We start from the raw sequence: 17,182 nt of genomic DNA, 5'->3' as shown, positions 1-17,182 counted from the left end.
CCCGGGGCAGGGGCAGCGATGAGGAAGCCCCGGACGCCTGGGCCCTGGGGGCGGGTGGGGGGCAGCCGCAGCCGAGAAGGGAGCTTGGGGGAAACCGTTACATGGTTTCCGGCGGTTTGGGCTCCAACGTCCCGCAGGGAAACCACCGGGCCCGGCCCTCCCTCTCCCCGGCGCCTCCTCCCTCCTCCCCCCGGGCCCGGCTCGGCCCCTCCCGCCCGCGGGCGCCCGACGCTCCCCCCGGGCCCGGGGCCGTCCTTCCTCCTATTGGCCCTGCGGGGGGCGGTGCCTGCGCCGGGCTGGGCCCGGGGGTGCGGAGGTTTGGGGGGGGGGGGGCCGCGACTCCCCACCCTCAGGCCCCGCGCGGCCCCGCCCCCGGCGCCGGGGAAAAGGCCCGTCCCAGGGGAGGGGGCGGAGGCGGGGCCAGCCCCCCCTCCCCAAGCCCGAGGGCCTGGATCAGGACCTAGTATGGGCACGGCGCGGAGAGGCGGCCGGACCGAGGCCAGGGGGAGGGCGGGCCCTGCCGCCCAGCCCGGGAGCACCTGTTGGCCTGGGGGCGGGGCCGCAGCCGCTCCCGCATCCCCCTCCCACCCCCCCAGGCGCGGCCCCCTCCCCCCACCCCCAGGCGCGGCCCCCTCCCCCCGGGCCCAGCCCCCACACACTCAGACACGGACTCTGCCTTTGGTGACACTTTTAATTGGTGACGTTTGTGCTCCAGAAAGTGGGCGGGGCCCTGAGCCGACCCCCCCCCCCCCCGGGGCAGAAGGGCCCAGGCACAGCCCACCGCCCAGCATAAACAACAAGGGGAGGCAGGGGGCACGTGGGCGTGTCGGGCCCGGAGATGCCCCCAGACCGGGCACGGGGGGCGGGGCCGCCGGCTCAGACCACCTCGTCCGGGGCGGCCAGGCGCTCCCGCGTGGGCTCCACGCCCCAGATCTCCCGCGCGTACTGGGCAATGGTTCGGTCGCTGGAGAACTTCCCCGACGTGGCGATGTTCCTGATCACCATCCGGGTCCATTCCCGGGGGTTCTGAGAAAGCCAAGCGCACTGCTCTGGAACCCGGACCCGGGCCCCACCCCTCCGCTCAGGGCTGGAGGCCCCCCGCCCCCCGCCGGGGCCCAGGAGTCCGGGGTCCCAGACGCACCTTGTACAGATTGCTGACTTTCTCCTGGCACTGGATGTAAGCTTCGTAGTCGGCAAAGACCTTAAAACTGGGGAGGGAGAGGAAGCCGAAGTGGGGCCAGGAAGGGGGATCCCATGTGTCGGCTCTGGCCCTTCTCCCCCTGGAGAAACAGGGCCACGGGCGGCCGCCCCCAACCCCAGGGCAGTGACTTGTCCGGGACCCCTTCCCCGGCCCATGCACACAAGGACCCGCCCCCTCCCAGCAGCCCCTGGGCTCCCCCGCGGCCCGGGGTGACCGCACCCAGCCATGCCCACCGCCCCCGCCCCCTCGGGGTCACCCCGCTGACCGGTCGTGGTGCATCAGCATGTTGACGATGTCCTTGAACAGGTCGGGCTGTTTGGGGGAGAAGAAGCCGCTGCTGAGCTGCTCGATGATCTGCCGGAGCTCGGGGATGCGGTCGTAGAACTCCTGGGCGTTGTACCTGTCGGGGAGGGCCACGGGCTCAGGCCATCGCGCCCCAGCTGCCCCCAGCTGCGGGGCTCTGCCAGCCCGATTCCGGCGCTCCAGCCCCTCATCCCGGCCTTCGGAGCCCCCTGGCTGATTCCGGGGCCCCGGGCCCCTCATCCCGGCCTTCGGGGCCCCCTGGCTGATTCCGGGGCCCCGGGCCCCTCATCCCGGCCTTCGGGGCCCCCTGGCTGATTCCGGGGCCCCGGGCCCTCATCCCGGCCTTCAGGGCCCCCTGGCTGATTCCGGGGCCCCAGGCCCTCCTCCCAGCCTTTGGGGCCCCCTGGCTGATTCCGGGGCCCCAGCTCCCGGGCCCGGGCTTCAGGGCCTGCTGATTCCGGGGCCCCGGGCCCTCCTCCCGGCCTTCGGGGCCCCCTGCCTGATTCCGGCGCTCCAGCCCCTCATCCCGGCCTTCGGGGCCCCCTGGCTGATTCCGGGGCCCCGGGCCCCTCATCCTGGCCTTCGGGGCCCCCTGGCTGATTCCGGGGCCCCCTGGCTGATTCTGGGGCCCCGGGCCCTCATCCCGGCCTTCGGGGCCCCCTGGCTGATTCCGGGGCCCCCTGGCTGATTCTGGGGCCCCGGGCCCTCCTCCCCGCCTTCGGGGCCAGCCTCCCCAGCATACCCCCTCTGGTCGAGCCGGTCCACGTCCTCCACCCTCATTCCGAAGATGAAGAAGTTCTCCTCGCCGGCCTCCTCGGCCATCTCCACGTTGGCCCCGTCCATGGTGCCGATGGTCAGCGCCCCGTTGAGCATGAACTTCATGTTGCCGGTGCCCGAGGCCTCCGTGCCCGCCGTGGAGATCTGCTCGGAGAGGTCTGACGCCGGGATCACTGGGGGAAGGGAGGGGGGTTACGGGAGGTCCGCTCCCTGACGGGAGGGCCTTGGGGTCTGCGGGAGTGGTTCCCGCACTGGCGGAGAGACTCCTCACCCTGGAGTTCCCGCCACGAGCCAGTTCCCAGGTCTACCAAGGACTTGGACAAATAATGGCCGAGGCTGGGAGGGGCAGCTGGTTCACAGAGCGAGTCGGGCTCCCCACAGAACCCAGCTTGGGGACAAGAAGACCTTTGGGGGAGGGGAGCCTCCCATCTTGTCCTGGGGCCCAAGCTTCCCCAGAATATGCTGGGGGGCACAACCAGAGGGTCCTAGTGGACAGCAAGCAGGATGTGGGATTCTGGGAAGAGGCGATGGTCCCCCTGTCCTCTGCCATTGTGAGACACCCCCCCCAGGAAGGGCCATGGGGGGCATGAGCTCCACCTCACACCGGGAGGGGGGGCTTCAGGCAAGAGCCGGACCGGCTGTGTCTCACCCACGTGCAGGAGGGGGGGAGGGGGCTCCGAGAAGGGCGCCAGCAGTGGGGGACGATGGGAAAGGCCGAGTCTGAGGTAAGTCTGGACTGCTCCAGGCCCGGGCAATTACCCAAGCCCTGGGGTTCCGGGCTGGGGACCCCACGGAGCCAACGGGGCTGGAGCACTGGGGGCGGGGAAGGGGCCAGATGATCCAAGCAGCCAGGAACAGAGGGTTTGATCCTCAGGGCAGCTGGGAGCCACTAGAGTCTGAGGAGTGAGGGGTGCCTGCCTTGGGTAAGTCAGCTTGGTGGAGGATGGACTGATGTGGGGAGACGGGGGCAGAGACACTGTCCGGGCACTGGGGGGGAGGGACTGCACACATAGGAAGGGCGCGTGTCTGTGAAAGCAGGAATGACAGGACTTGGGGCGAGGGGACGGAGCCAGGCGCCCACACTGAGCTCGCCAGTCGGGGTGACCGGGCGCTTGAGCCATTCTGGATCTGGGGGACGACTGAGCCCGGCTCCCCTCCTGAGCCCTGCTCCTAGCCGGCGCAGACCGGGCCCAGAGACGCCCCCCCTTCCTCTCCCCCCCTCCCGGCCCAGAGACACCCCCGCCCGGCCCGGACCTTTCTCGGCCAGCGACACGCGGTAATTCTCCAGGAAGATAACTTTGAGCCGGTCCCCGACCACGGGGTCGTTGTTGACCACGTCGCCGATGGACGTGATGAGTTTGATGATCATTTTGGCCATGTGATAACCGGGGGCTGCCTGGGGGAGGAGACCTTGGGGTCAGAGCCCCGCCCCCTCCCAGCCCCCACTGCAGCACCCCCGGAAGTCAGAGGCTTTTGTGGCCCCCTCCCCCGGCGGCCGCTCTCCCAGTACCCCCTTTCCCTGCAGTGGGGGACTCACCTTCCCCCCGATCATCACCGTCCGGGGGACAAAGAACTTGTTGGGCTCCTTCTTGATGCCTAGGACAAAGAAGGGAGCGCTGGGGGCGGCTTCTCCCAGGGGACCCCGAGGCCCTGGCCTGACGTCAAGCTCCGGGCGCCCCAGGGCGAGGGCGGGGACCACCCCTGAACCTCAGCCCGATTTCTTCCCCTCGCTCTGGTCCTGACTGCGTCTGGACGTGGGCCCCAGTCTGTGCCTCGGTTTCCCCGGTTGTAACAGGGCCAAAGTAGCGGCTGCATCCTGGGCTTGTGAGGGGCAGCTGAGGACCCTCAATGACCATTTCCCAGAGCCTTAGGCTCTGTCAGTCCTGGAGGTGCGACTTGTCTCCCTTCAGCTCTGCCCTCCTGCCAAGCCCCGTCACCAGCATCTGCCTCCCTCCCTCCCGGGGCACCGGGAAGACCAGATGGCTCTTCCCGGGGGATGCGAGGCTGCGCGTGTCCCTGGGGTGTCATGGCTACAGGGAGCTCCTGGGACTCCCCCCAGGGAGCATGAGTCACCTCTCCATTAATGATGCTCCCCATGGCGGCAGTTACCCCACGCTTTCTTCTTGGCCTCCAAGGACAGCTGGAGGCCAGTGAAACCCTCAGAGGCTCCCCGCCCTTTCCTTCCCCGTGGCCCTGCCGCCGGGCCCTGTACTCCCAGCTCGGCCCCCCAGCCTCCCCTGGGCACCCGGCCTTCCCCCCAGAGCCCCGGCCTCTCAGGAGGCGGCTCCCACGCAATGGCTTCTGTCTAAGCTTTTTCCCTCAACATTCAGTCAGGGAAGTCACGCACAAGTTAAAATGCCCATTTTGTGGATGACAAACCGAGGCTGAGGGAAGCATAGCCAGCCCTTAACCCGGAGATTCGGCCTCCTAGTCCCCTCACAGCTCCAGACTATTCGTCCTGGCCCACGCTCTCCCTCCAGGCCGGTGTAAAAGCCTGGCTAGCCTCAGTTTCCCCCGGTGTCGTTCCCCAAGGCATTTGCTCTTCTCACGGCCGGTGATGCCAGCCCGCCCTTTCTGGGGCCCCCCAGGGTCTTGCCCACAACAGTTCTCAGAGGCAGAGTCCCAGGGCCTGAACTACAAGCCTCATTTTTTACAGAAAGAGAAACTGAGTCTTGGAAAGGTGAAATCCCCTGCTTACATCACCCAGTTAGCAAGCGGGAGAGGCGGGACCGGAACTGAGCTCTGCTCACCCCAGGGTCCAACCTGCGTGTGTGTGGGAATATGCTACTGTTTTACGGTCCTGAGCCTTTACAAGGGCTGAAGGAGCACCTGCCTTGAGCCCTGCCCCTTGACACTTAGTAGCAGTCCCATACCCTCTAAACCTCAGTTTCCCCCTCTGTAATATGGGCGTAATAGTGCCTCTCCTCCATTTTGGCCCTTAAGATCCTTCCCAATCTGCTTGCGCTCTCCCCTTCCAGACTCATTACATCTTCTCCCCCTCACACGTGCCCCGGGCCGGCCAAAGTGCCTCCATTGTCCTCCCAGCGATCCCTCGCCTCCTTTACAGCCCCGCTGCTCATGCCTCCCCCCAAAACGTGCTCATGTCGCTTCTTTTTAGAGAGACGTGGCCTCCCCCAGAATGGAAACTTGTGGGGGCAGGGGAGCCTCGCTCAGACCTTGCTGACTGACCCCCTGACCACTAACACCCCCCTCCCAGGGTCGGGGAGGTGGGGGCTGGGAGGCCGGATCCCGCTTCTCCTGGGGGCGCCGGGAGGAAGGGGGGGGCAGCCCTGGAGAGGGAAGGGGCCGGGCCGGGCGCTCACGGTTGTACAAGGTGATGACGTGGAGGCAGTTGAGGAGCTGCCGCTTGTACTCGTGGATCCGTTTCACCTGGACGTCAAACAGCGAGTTGGGGTTGATGTGCACGTGGTACTCGCGTTCCAGATAGGCCGCAAACTTCAGCTTGTTTTCCTGTGGGGGGACCAGGGGTCTTAAAGGGGCTGCCACCTCCCCGGGGAAGCCTTCCAGGCTTTCCCCTTCGCGGTCCCCGTGGAACTGCGCCGTGGATGATGCTGTGGTAGGCCGCCGAGGGCGGGGCTCAGAGAGGGGACCGAGAAGTCCGTTCCTCCCCGGCGGCCCAGAAGCCCTCGGTGGGTCCCCGGAGGCCGCTCCCGCCGGCGTCTCGCCCGGCTCACCTGCTTGACCTTGGCCACGTCGCGGATGAAGGCCTCGTCGTCCACATAGGACAGCAGCTTCCGGAGCTGGTCCAGGTCGGAGATGTAGTCTTCCCCGATCCTCTGTGTGGGGGCGGAAGGGGAAAGCGGCCCCCCGATTGTCAGTCAGCAGTTATGAAGCCCCGACTGCGTGCCGGGCCCGGCCCGGGCCTGGGGCCCCAAAGACAGAGACGCAGCCGTGTCTGCCCCGGAGGAGCTCCAACCCCGGAAGTAAACTCAACTCTGGGATAGTCAGGGACGGAGGACTCGGCCTCCGGGGGCTCCAAGCCTCCTCCTCCCCAGCAGCGCAGAGCCCAGCCCCCCGGGAGGCCTCCCCTGGCCCCCAATCCCGGCCCGGCCTCCAGCAACGCCTCCTGCCGGACAGCCTCGGCCTTGCAGCTAACTCACTGGGAAGCCCAGCCCAGTCACAGCCTCCTCTGGGCCTCCAGAGGGAAAGGAGGCTTGAGCCGCATGGTCTCTAAAGGCCCCCCCAGCTCCGAGGTCCCCTGTTCTGAGCCCCCCGGCTCTGCCCGGCCTGTGGGTGACGGACTCCTCTGCCAGCTGGGCACAGGCCTGGGGCCCCGCGGCCGCCCCCTCACCTCGGCAATGACCTCCGCCAGGCCCGGATTGCACAGCACCAGCCAGCGCCTCGGCGTGATCCCGTTGGTTTTGTTCTGGAACTTGTGGGGCTCCAATTCATAGAAGTCCTTAAAGCTGCAGAGACCAGGGAGGGGAGGGCGGGTGAGCTAACCCCAGAAGGGCAGGGGCTGGCCCGGCCCCCCAGGGGCCTTGCAGGGGCCATGGGAGCAATGGCGCCCGTCCCAGAGGGAGGGCCGGGGTCTGGGCCCACAGGGGTCTGGGAGCCGGGGAATGGGGGGGGGTCTCACATGGTCTTCTTGAGGATCTCGGAGTGGATGCGGGCGACGCCGTTGACCGCGTGGGAGCCGGCGATGCACAGGTGGGCCATGTTGATCCTCTTCACGGCCCCCTCCTCCACGAGCGACATGCGCCGCAGCCGGTCCATGTCCCCGGGGTACGCCGCCGCCACCCGCTGCCAGGGGACACGGGGGCTCAGCCGGGCCGGCAGCGCGAGCCCCCCGGCCCCACCCCCCGCCCCCCACTCCGGCGCTCACGTTGAGGAACCGCTGGTTGATCTCGTAGATGATCTGCAGGTGCCGGGGCAGCAGGGCCTCCATGAGGTGCACGGGCCAGCGCTCCAGGGCCTCGGGCAGCACCGTGTGGTTGGTGTAGGCACAGGTCCGCACGGTCACATCCCAGGCCTGGGGGAGGCGCGGGAGCACGTCGTCCCCCGGCCACGGCCCCCACGTGGGGGGAGGGGAGGACGCGGCTAACCCGGGGCCGGTGGGACCAGGAAGAGGACGGGGCGGATCCTGGCCCTGCCGCCCCCCGCGGGACACCGTCCCTCCCGCCAGAGCCCAGCCTCCTGCTGGGGCCCTGATGCCTTCTGTCTGTGGGAAAGGGGCTGAAGGCCTGGGGAAAGGGGGTCAAAGGGCGTGGGGAAAGGGGCCGGCCCGACCACGGGGAAGCGGGGCCTCCGGCGCGTTACCTTATCCCAGTCCAGCTTCTCCAGGTCCACCAGGATCCGCATGAGTTCGGGGATGGCCAGCGACGGGTGAGTGTCATTCAGCTGGATGGCCACCTGCACCAGAGGCCAAGGGGCGGCGGTCAGCCCTGAGCTCCCTCCCCCAGTGAGCACTTAGTAAGTGCCGCGTGTATACGAGGGGGGAGTCAGAGAGGGAGGGGCCCTGTGGGGGAGCGGGGACTCCTTCCAGCAGGCGGGGGCACAACAAGCAGGACGGGACTGAGGGAGGCCGGCTGCCCTGGGGGGGACGGGGGATGGCAGGGCAGCAAGGAGAAGGGGCGCGGCTGGGGGGGCCTCTGCCCCCCCCAGGAACCTTCCCATCCCCCCCAGGAACCTTCCCATCCCCCTCCCCAGGAACCTTCCCATCCCCCCCAGGAACCTTCCCATCCCCCTCCCGAACCTTGCCATCCCCTCCAGGAACCTTCCCATCCCCCTCCCCAGGAACCTTCCCATCCCCCCCCCCCAGGAACCTTCCCATCCCCCTCCCGAACCTTCCCATTCCCCCCCCCCCAGGAACCTTGCCATCCCCCCCATCCCTGCCAGAAGCCCCGGGGGAGGCGCCACCTTGTCCGGGAAGGCGTCAAAGCTGGTGCGCACGGGGTCCCGGGAGCCGAACTTGGAGGACTTGAAGCGGCGGATGATGTCCTGCAGCGTGGCGGCCACCACGAAGTACTCCTGCTTCAGCCGGAGCTCCTTCCCCTCGAAGAACTGGGGGAACGGGAGGGAGGGTCAGCGGAGGGGGCGGGGTCAGAGGTTGGGGTGGGGGGGGCTGGGCAGCACTGAGAGGCCGCCCCCCAGGCAGGCCGGGCCCTGGGATCCTGCCCCCCCCCGGCCCGACGCCCCCCCCTCCCCCGCCCGGTCCCCAGGTTCTCGCCGGGAGCCCCCCGCCCCCCCCCCGGGAGACGATACTCACGTTGTCGTTGGGGTAGAGGACGCGCGAGATGTTCTCTGCCAGGTTCCGGTCCAGCACGGCCTGGATGTAGCCGCCCACGTTGACTGTGGGAAGCAAGGGGGGCATGGAAGCGCCCGTGGTCAGAGCGCGGGAGCCCCCTTTCCCCGGACCCCCAGGCCCCACCTCCCCGTGAGCGAGCGGGCCGCTGTCCGTGCCCCTCCCCCAGCTCGGAGAGGCGCCCCCTGGTCCCCGGGCCGCTAGGAGGGGGGAGGGGCGGCCCCGGGGCTGGGACGGGGGGGGGAGGGGGGAGGGGGGGGGGGATGGGGGGAAGGGGGGACTCACAGTCTTTGAGGTTGAAGTCGTTGGGGGCCTTGGCGGACCACAAGCGCATGGTGTTGACGGTGTTGTTGCGGTAGCCGGGCACGGGGGTGTCATAGGGCATGGCCAGCACCACCTGGGGGCGCCAGAGCGCGTCAGGGGCGGGGGCTCCCCGGGGCCCCCCAGACCCCGCCCGCTGCAGGAGGAGCCCCCAGGACCCGCCCGCTGGGCACTGAGCTCTCCCGAGGGGCCCCGAGGCTGGCAGTGGGCAGCGACCCAAATGGGTGAGGGCAGCTTCCTCTCCAGGGCCCCCCCGGAAGTCACGGTCCGGTAACTCCCCCCGATGCAGAGGGCATGAAGGGCCAGGCCCACCCGTGGGCCAATCTGGCGGCCGGGGGCGTCTCGGGAGGCCGGGCTCCGCGGGGGCTGATTAGTGCATGGGAGACCCCAAGGCGCGCCAGGGCCGAGCCCCCAGAATGGCCCAGGGCTGACAGGGAAGCGGAAGGGAGGGGGGCAGGCAGGTGCTGCTGGGCCCCAGAGGGCTCCCCCTCAGGTCAGGGTGAACCCACCACAAGGTGCAGTGTCATCTCAGGGAAAGGTATACAGCAGGCATGAAATAAATGCCTGCCACGTGAGCTCTTAGACCCCGGGGCTCTGGTCCTGACCAGGCTGGACTAGAGGGAGTTTTCCACAGAATGAGCTCGGGGCTGACCTCCCCCCGGGACGCCTCCACCAGCCGAGTCGTGGGGGAAGCTTTAACAAAAAGGACCCCCAGGCCTCGGTTTTCCCCTCTGTACAATGCAACAGTCGGATTGCCCCCCAGGCCCTCCCGGCGCCGACGGGGCCCCTCCATTCAGAGAGGAGGCAGCCGGAGCTCGGGCCGGTCCCGCCTCAGGTACCTCTCGGCTCACGCCCCTTCTCCGGACGGAGCCAGTTCCTTCCCTCGGAGGGCACTTCCTGCTGAAACAGGAGCCGGGTTTCCCCCGAAGCGGAGCCCATTTTTAGCTTTACTAGCTTTGGGGCCGGCTCAAAGATCTCCCAGGGGAATCTGCTGACACGCCGGCTCCTCCTTTGGGGCAGGGGTTGTCTTATACCTTTCCTGGCCTCCTCAGTTCTTAGTTCAGTGCCCAGCACACAATAGACACTTAATAAATGCTCATTGACTGAATGACCCTGAACAAATTATTGGACATTCTTAGCCTCAGCTTCCTCATCTGTAAAATGGAAGTAATAATAATAATAAGGGGAGTAATAATAATAATCCCTCTCCCAGGCTTATCACGAGGGTCTGTTGTGAGAGAGATGAGGATCATTAAGTGCCTGGCACACAGTAGGGGCTTAATAAATGTTCACCGACTGAATGACCCTGAGAAATCAGTGAACAACTCTTGGCCTCAGCTTTCTCAGCTGTAAAATGGGAGTAACAATAACCCCTTTCTCTCTGAGTTACCCTGAGGGTTCATATGAGGAGATGAGGTCCACAAGTGCTTTACACACTGGAAGTGCTCCCCAAGAACAAGGTTTGAGCAGGCTCAGGAGCGTCCCCGCTGTTATTTGGCTGAGGATGAGGAGAGGATCAGACAGAGCTTCAGCCCTTGCGGAGTATTTGGTCCCAGCTGAGGGTCTCCCTTCGGGTGTGGGTACGTGCCTCAGACAGTCCCGTGGGGCTGATAGTGCCCTTCTTAGCTGTTTTTAGCCATTTAAGTTACAGAGGACACCAGTCCTCCGGGAAGCCAGCAGTCGTGTCCAAGGGCCTCAGGCTGCCCCAGGCCGGCCCCCCAGCTGGTTAGGGTCAGTTCTCCGGCCTGAGACGAGTGAGCCGCAGACAATAGAAAGGATGGAATCGCCAGCCCCCGCCAGGCAGTCTGCTTAGGTGCCCAGGCCTCTCCGTGGGGGGCATTCCTAATGACCCTTTAAGAGACCCTAAGCCATCCCGCCAATGGGATCCCGGCTCTGCCGCAGCCTTCTCTGAGAACCACCCCTGAATCCCTAGCGTGTAAGAGCGCTGCTTGCCAGCCAGCCAATGAGGCAAAGCCTTTTCAGAAATACGGACGGGTCAGCTAAAGGAGCGTCTCGTTCTCCCTGCTCTGGCCACCCCTGCAGGGCCTGGAGCTCCGGCTTTGGACAGGTTTCTCCCCGATGCGACACAAGGAACAACAGAGGGAGGGACATCCCCAAAAAGGAAAATTTCCATGGAATGGAAAGAAAATCAGTGTCATAGACTTGGAGCCCAAAGGACCTTAGAAGCCACCGAGTCCCACTCTTTCATTGGGCACGGGGGGTGGGGGAGGGGATGGGATGGGGAAACGGGCCAAACAAAGGGAAATAAAGGCTCCTTTCAGAGGAGAAATCTCAACTCGAGCTCCTTGACTTCAAGTCCCCAGGAATGAGCCCATTCCCAAGGGACTGGAAGGGGAAGGACGGAGGGGTCTGTGGGAAGGGAAAGGTGATGCCAAAAAAGTCTGACTTTCTCTCCATCCCTGAGAGCAGCCCCCCAGGGGAGAGGATGGCTTTCCCCGTGGCCGGACGCCTCCAAGTATCACATGGTGGGGTGCCCCCCCCACACCCAACCCGGGCCTGGAGCAGAAAGCTTGCTGCATCTGGGACCGAAGTTTGTCCCCCTGGATCATTTGTGCTCATTCCCAGGTTTCCTTTTCCTTTTCCCTAGCGGAGGTGGGGCCGGGGGGAAATCAGTTTTGGCTAATAGGGAAAAATTGAAGTTGAAAAAGTCCCAAGTAAAATGATAGCGATCAATCGGTGCAGCGACTTCCCCTCAATCTGGATGCTTGATTAAAGGCCCGGCTGGTAAAGGGTCTTGGAGTCTCCCCGGTCTCCTGTGGCCCCGGACGCCCCAGGAGGGGCCATGGTGTTCCCACACCCCCATTTCCAGTCCTAGGGCTTACCTGGGTGTCCACCCACTTGGCGCCCTGGGGTGTGTGCTCCACGCGGCCGTAAAAGTGGACGGGCAGCATGAACTCGGGCCGCGCCTTCTCCCATGGGTTGCCGTAGCGCAGCCAGTCGTCCGCCTCCTCCATCTGGGCAGAAATGGGGCAGGAGGGGGGGGACAGAGCCCCCGGGAACGGGGTCAGAGACGGGCCCCAGCTGGGGGAGGGGGCAGCACAGATGGGGTGGGGGGAGGGGCAGAGTAGGCCCTGGGATCCATGGGGGGGGCGGGGCCTCACCTGCCAGCCCCCGCTGATCTTCTGGTTGAAAATCCCAAACTCGTAGCGGATCCCGTAGCCATAGGCAGCCAGGCCCAGCGTGGCCATGGAGTCCAGGAAGCAGGCTGCAAGAGGGCCACAGCTGGGGGGCACTCGGGGAAGGGCGAGCCCAGCAGGCCGCCCTCCTGCCCCCCCAGCCGCTGCTCCAGGATAGCTCCTCCCTGCCCCCACCCCACGGCTGCCCCCCCACAGCTCCCACCCCCACTCCCGCCACCCCAAGGTCCCCCCAGAGCCCTCAGCCCAGGCCCTGCGCTAACTCACCGGCCAGGCGGCCCAGGCCCCCGTTCCCCAGCCCCGCGTCCTCTTCTATCTCCTCCAGCTCCTCCATGTCCAGGCCCAGCTGGAGGAGACAGGTGGGGGGGGGGGGCATCGGGGGGGGGGGCCGGGCCGTGTCCTCAGCCCCCTCCCCCGGTGCCTCCTGGGCCGCCCCCTTCCCCCGCCCCCCCGCCTGCCGGTACCTGGTAGGTGGCCTCATCGCAGGCGTTCTCCAGGGCCAGGTTCACCATGGTGTTCTGCAGGGTTCGGCCCATGTAGAACTCCAGGGACAGGTAGTAGATCCGCTGGGGATGCACAGGCAGGTTGGCCCTTGTGCCAGCTGCCCACCGGGGCCTCCCGGGCGGGTGGGGCCGCGCCCAGATTTGCCGGCCCTGCAGGGGGCCCCTGCCCTGCCAGTCCCACCCAGAGGAAGCCTCCCCCTGCCCCCGCCCAGTGTTAGGTTTCTGACCTTTGCCAGTGACCCCTGCTACCTGATCCTGCCCCCCTGCCCCCCTCCCCGAGGCAGCTGCTTCCCAGACGCGGCTCCGCCCACAGGTCCCTCTGGCTCAGGGCCAAAGCAGGGGCAGCTGGTCCCTGAGCTGAGCCGGGGCCGTGGGGGTCCGGGGCTGAGAGTCCTGGGGCCTCCCGCCCCCTCCTGCCCCAGCCTGCGCCCCTCACCCCTTTCCCAGAAGGGAGACTCTTGGTGCAGAAGAGCCAAAGGGCAGAGCTGGGAGGGACCCTCGAGGCCCCCAGTGCAGCTCAGAGGAAGAAGCTGAGGGCCAGAGAGGATCCCCCGTCGTGGGACCTGGCTGGCCTTTGCCATTTGGCTCCCACAGAGGGAGGGAGCGGTCCCGGGACCCCCCCACGGCCCCTTCGGGCCCTGACCTCTGAGGCATCTCGTGGGTGTCCCCTGAGCTCCTCAGGAGCCCCCATTGCCCCCCGCCCCCAGCCTGGGTCCCCAGCAGCAGCCCCCCCCCCCATCCCCAGCCCTGGCCACCTTGGGGTCCTTCTCGTAGTAATGCTGCTGGGTGCGGATCCAGCGGCCCACCAGGTGGTCCCGCACGGTGTGCGCCAGCGCGAAGTAGTAGTCTCGGGGGGTGGCCACATTGCGGTCCTTGACCAGCGTGAAGTGCAGGTGCCGGTTGAAGTTCTTCTTCAGCTCGGACACGTTCTCCACGCCCGCCAGGCCGCGCACGCTGATCTGCTTGCGCTTGTCGTGGTCGGACAGAGGCCGGGACATGGCGGCGGAACTGGGGGGCCTGGGCCGGGCTCGGGACTGGTGGCTCTGGAGGCCTCCGGGCGGGGAGTGGAGGCTGCCCCCCTGGCCCGGGTTTTAAGGCTGGGCCTGATGCATTATGCATGGACTGTGGGGGAGGCTGCCCGCCCCTCATGAATGCATAATGGTGGGTGCTGGGCCCTCCCTCCCGGGCTATTTTGGGACCCGCCTGGCTGCCAGCTGCCCCTGCAGGGCCCGGCACCGTCCCTGCCTACGTGACCCACTCCCTGCAGGCCTCCCGCCGCGGGAGCAGCGTGTCCCTCTCCTCCCCCGCCCCAAAGCCAGGGGAGGGTCTCCCAGGCCCATCTCCTTCCCAGGGAGCGGCTGAACAGAGGGACTGAGGAGGCCGAGCTGGCTCCTCCCCGGGGGCTCTGGGGCTGCTGGAGCCACGCGGCCTGGCCGGCGTTGGGGGAGAGGCAGGAGAGCCAGAGAGAAGGGCCAGGGCCAGAGCCCCTTGGGGGGGCCGCGGAGTCGCTGGACGAGAAACCCTCCGCGGGGTACAGGGGGCACCTGCAGCGTGCCCCGGAAGTGTCTGCGGTTCAGAACTGCCAAGGGCCCCCCGGGAGTGGGCGCCCCGAACGAAGGGCCCTCGGAGCCGGCCCCTGTCCCGGGCACGGCTCTGGCCAGGAAGGGAGCCCATGAGCTCATGCCCCCAAAGGCCTGGCTCGGATCGCCCGGAGCAGGTGCTCGGTTGGGGATTGTTCCCATGTTTCAGAAAACGGGTTCTGAGCTGAGCCATGGCTGGGGACAGAGGCGAGGCCGGAGCCAGGGCCTTGACTGCAGGCCCAGAGTGGCAGGGGCAGCGGGCGCCGCGGGCATGGAGGACGTGGCGTGTTCTGGAGGCCGGGCCCAGGCCCTGGTTGAAAACATGTTTTGCAGAGAGAGCCCCCCACCCCCCACAATCCCTCCTGGCGGCCCCTGTCGCTGTCCCTCAAGGAGGCCTTAAATACAGTGACCTTCAGGGAGGGGAGGTCAGGTTACAGGCCTGGGCCCAGGCCAGCTGTCCCCAGCCAGCCTGCCCTCCCTCTCACCCGAGAGCAGAGATCCCTGGGAAACGTAGTCACCAAGGCAGGGAGGCGTCCGGGCGATTCTTCTCCCCCCATCCCCCCCAGGCTGCCCCAGAACCTTCCCAGCCACCCCCCCCCCCCGACTCTGACCAGGCTGGCGGGGGCTGCGCCCTCCCCCCCCCATCCAGCCGTGGGCCGGGGCCTGCCTGTGTGCTCGGGAGGCCAGGCCGAGGCCTATTCTGGGAGCGCAGGAGGCAGGAGGGCAGAAGGGCCCCTTGGGCCCAACATTCTGCAGCCCTCAGTAGGAAGAGCCAGTAGGCAAGGGGGCCGGGCCTTGGTGTCCCCGGCTGTAAAACGAGGGACCGGGAGTGTCGTCACTGTCTTCTGTTCCCGGGGCACCCCTGCCATGACGCTCTCTCCGGGCCCCCACCCACGTACCCCAAGGCCCCCACAGTGTCATCTTGCCAAAGCAGCGGCAGAATCCCATGGTTTTTGAGATGGGGGCCCCCCTTCTATTTTAGGGACAAACTGGCCCAGAGAGGTGACAGCTGGTCCCGGGGCATTACCAGGGACAGAGCAGGGTCGGGCTGAGGCCTCAGGCCTGGGGACAGCCCCCGAATGCTGGGGGCCGTTAAATAAGTGATCTGGGGCACTGGCACCTGTGGGGCTGGGCTCCCTGGGGAACCCCCGTTTCTCGCCCATCCGAGCAGTCATTGTTGGTTCTAAGTCTGTGTATCTGCCCATCGGGGAGCAAGGCCTGGGGTGCCCCTCCTGGGCACACGGCAACCCAACCCATCTGGGATGCCAAGGGCACCCGACCCCGGCCATGGGAGGCCGGAGCAAGGGCTGCTTCTCTTCTGTGGCCCTAACGAAGAGATGGGAAGGAGGGCACCCAAGGAGCCCAATCCTTCCCTCAGTCTTTCCATCTCTAAAATGAGAACATGGGACTAAATGCCAGATTTAGAGAAAGCAATGCAGCCTCACCCAACCTTGACAAAACCAACTTTCTGACAAGGAAACTGAGGCCCCTCCAGCTTCCCCACAGCCGCCCTGAAGCCAGGCCGGCCTCGGCCCCAAATGCCCAACTTGCCCCCAGCCCCTATTGCCCGTTTTGGCTACATTCAGCTCCCTTGTCCCAGAACTTTTGTGGGGACGGACTGGGGGGGACTTCTGGGCCCACAACCCCAATTTCATCATCCCAGAAGGCCGTAGGACACAGAACAGAAAGGGACTCTGGGCCTCTGGCCACCCCACTCCTTTCACAAACAGGTGAGGTGAGGTCCGAGGAGCAACTTCCCGGACGCCAGGGTGGGTTCAGCCAGTCGGGCCCGGCTGCCCCCTCTCCCAGGAGCGAGACCCCAGGGGCCTGGCAGCCACCGCACGGCCCGCACCTGCAGACAGGACACCTGTCTCCGGGTAGCTCTTGGGTTTCTCCACCAGCGCCGGCTGACTCCTGGTAAGAGGAGCCCCGGCCCAGTCCCCACTTGCTGTGACCTTTCCCTGGGGGTATCAGTTCTCAGTTGTCTTTGCGGACCTCGGACTTCCAAGCTGACCCTCCTCCCCTCTGAGGGGGCGGGGGTGGAGGGGCGCTCCTAGCAGGCTTTGCCCATTTCAGGAAGGATGGTCCTGGCAGAGAAAGCCCCGAGCTATTCCTGGCAGCGGCTCTGGTTTTCTCGGGGAGGCTCAGTGTTTCCTTGCCTTGACTTCCTCCTTTGCTGGCCTGGCAAGGGGCTCCTCATTAACCAAATCCCTGATGTGATCAGCAGCAGGAACCAGAGGGGGCAACCCCTGGAGCGGGGCCCCCCCCAGAAGGCTGGGCTATGGTTAAGCCAGTGATGGCTTTGTTTCTAATCCCCCATGGCCCAGCTTTAGAGGACTAATTAACCGCCCCGTGAGCCCACCAGGGAAACCAAGGCAGGAGGGGAGCAATGAGACCCAAGGGCCCAGGAATCCTCCCCCACCTCTTTCCTTTAAAGCTTAAGAGTGAGGGGAGCATTTCAACCCCAGGCTAAGGGGAGACTGGCTCTGGACAATGTCCTTCCTCTCCCAACGGAAAGCAAGGGGAAACAAGGCTTCAGTCTGTTTGGGGGAGAAGGGGGGGCTATCTAGCTCTAGCCCGTAACACCTGAACCCACCCTCCCCAGCCTGGGGCCCTCAAACTCCCCAAAAGGAGAGGACAGTAGCAGTGCTTTCTATGGAGGAGCTGCCCAGAGTCCAAGTTCTGGGCAGAGGAAGGCCGGGGGCCCCAGGCCAAGCAGCTAGGTGGGATGGCCCGCTCGCCCAGAGGGCTCGGGCTGGTTCCCCGCGGGTGCCTGACTCCCCCGGTGAGGAGGGCTCAGCTGCCTTCCCACTCCCTCCCCAGGCTCCAGAGACACAAGAAGCCGCTCAGTGGGGTTAATTTTAGCCCCTCTGTGCGTAACAGGCTGGATTAGCTGGCTTGACCTTTTGGCTCCCCGCGCCGGGCCGTCAGGTGGCCACCGCCCACAGACATAAATCCCCAAGCCCCGCAGCCTCTCCCGGGGGAGAGCCCACCCTATGTGGGGGATCGAGGCCCGCCCGCCCCAGCCCGGAGAACGGAGCGCCGCCCAAAGAAAGAAGAGGCCCGGGAAGGCAGGC

At 66.5% G+C, this 17,182-nt stretch overlaps 1 protein-coding gene across 1 annotated transcript; it reads right to left on the bottom strand.

Moving 5' to 3' along the window:
• Window positions 1-673: 673 nt before the first annotated feature.
• PYGM (glycogen phosphorylase, muscle associated) lies at window positions 674-13,590 on the bottom strand. Its single transcript, XM_031941611.1, has 20 exons — window positions 13,281-13,590; window positions 12,487-12,588; window positions 12,290-12,368; window positions 11,990-12,093; window positions 11,711-11,842; window positions 8,832-8,943; window positions 8,511-8,593; window positions 8,162-8,305; window positions 7,562-7,654; window positions 7,128-7,274; window positions 6,882-7,045; window positions 6,594-6,708; window positions 5,977-6,078; window positions 5,605-5,752; window positions 3,819-3,877; window positions 3,536-3,677; window positions 2,247-2,454; window positions 1,467-1,601; window positions 1,142-1,208; window positions 674-1,026 (listed from the first exon to the last, which is right to left on the bottom strand). Exons 1-20 carry the CDS (start codon window positions 13,521-13,523, stop codon window positions 877-879), a joined length of 2,529 nt encoding a protein of 842 aa, XP_031797471.1. The 5' UTR covers window positions 13,524-13,590; the 3' UTR covers window positions 674-876.
• Between the last annotated feature and the right edge of the window lie 3,592 nt (window positions 13,591-17,182).

This window comes from Sarcophilus harrisii, chromosome 6 (genome assembly GCF_902635505.1).
Source record: "Sarcophilus harrisii chromosome 6, mSarHar1.11, whole genome shotgun sequence".
NCBI classification, from domain to species: Eukaryota; Metazoa; Chordata; class Mammalia; order Dasyuromorphia; family Dasyuridae; genus Sarcophilus; species Sarcophilus harrisii.
The sequence above is the reverse complement of the archived record's forward strand: the minus strand, read 5'-3'. Positions and strand labels throughout refer to the sequence as shown.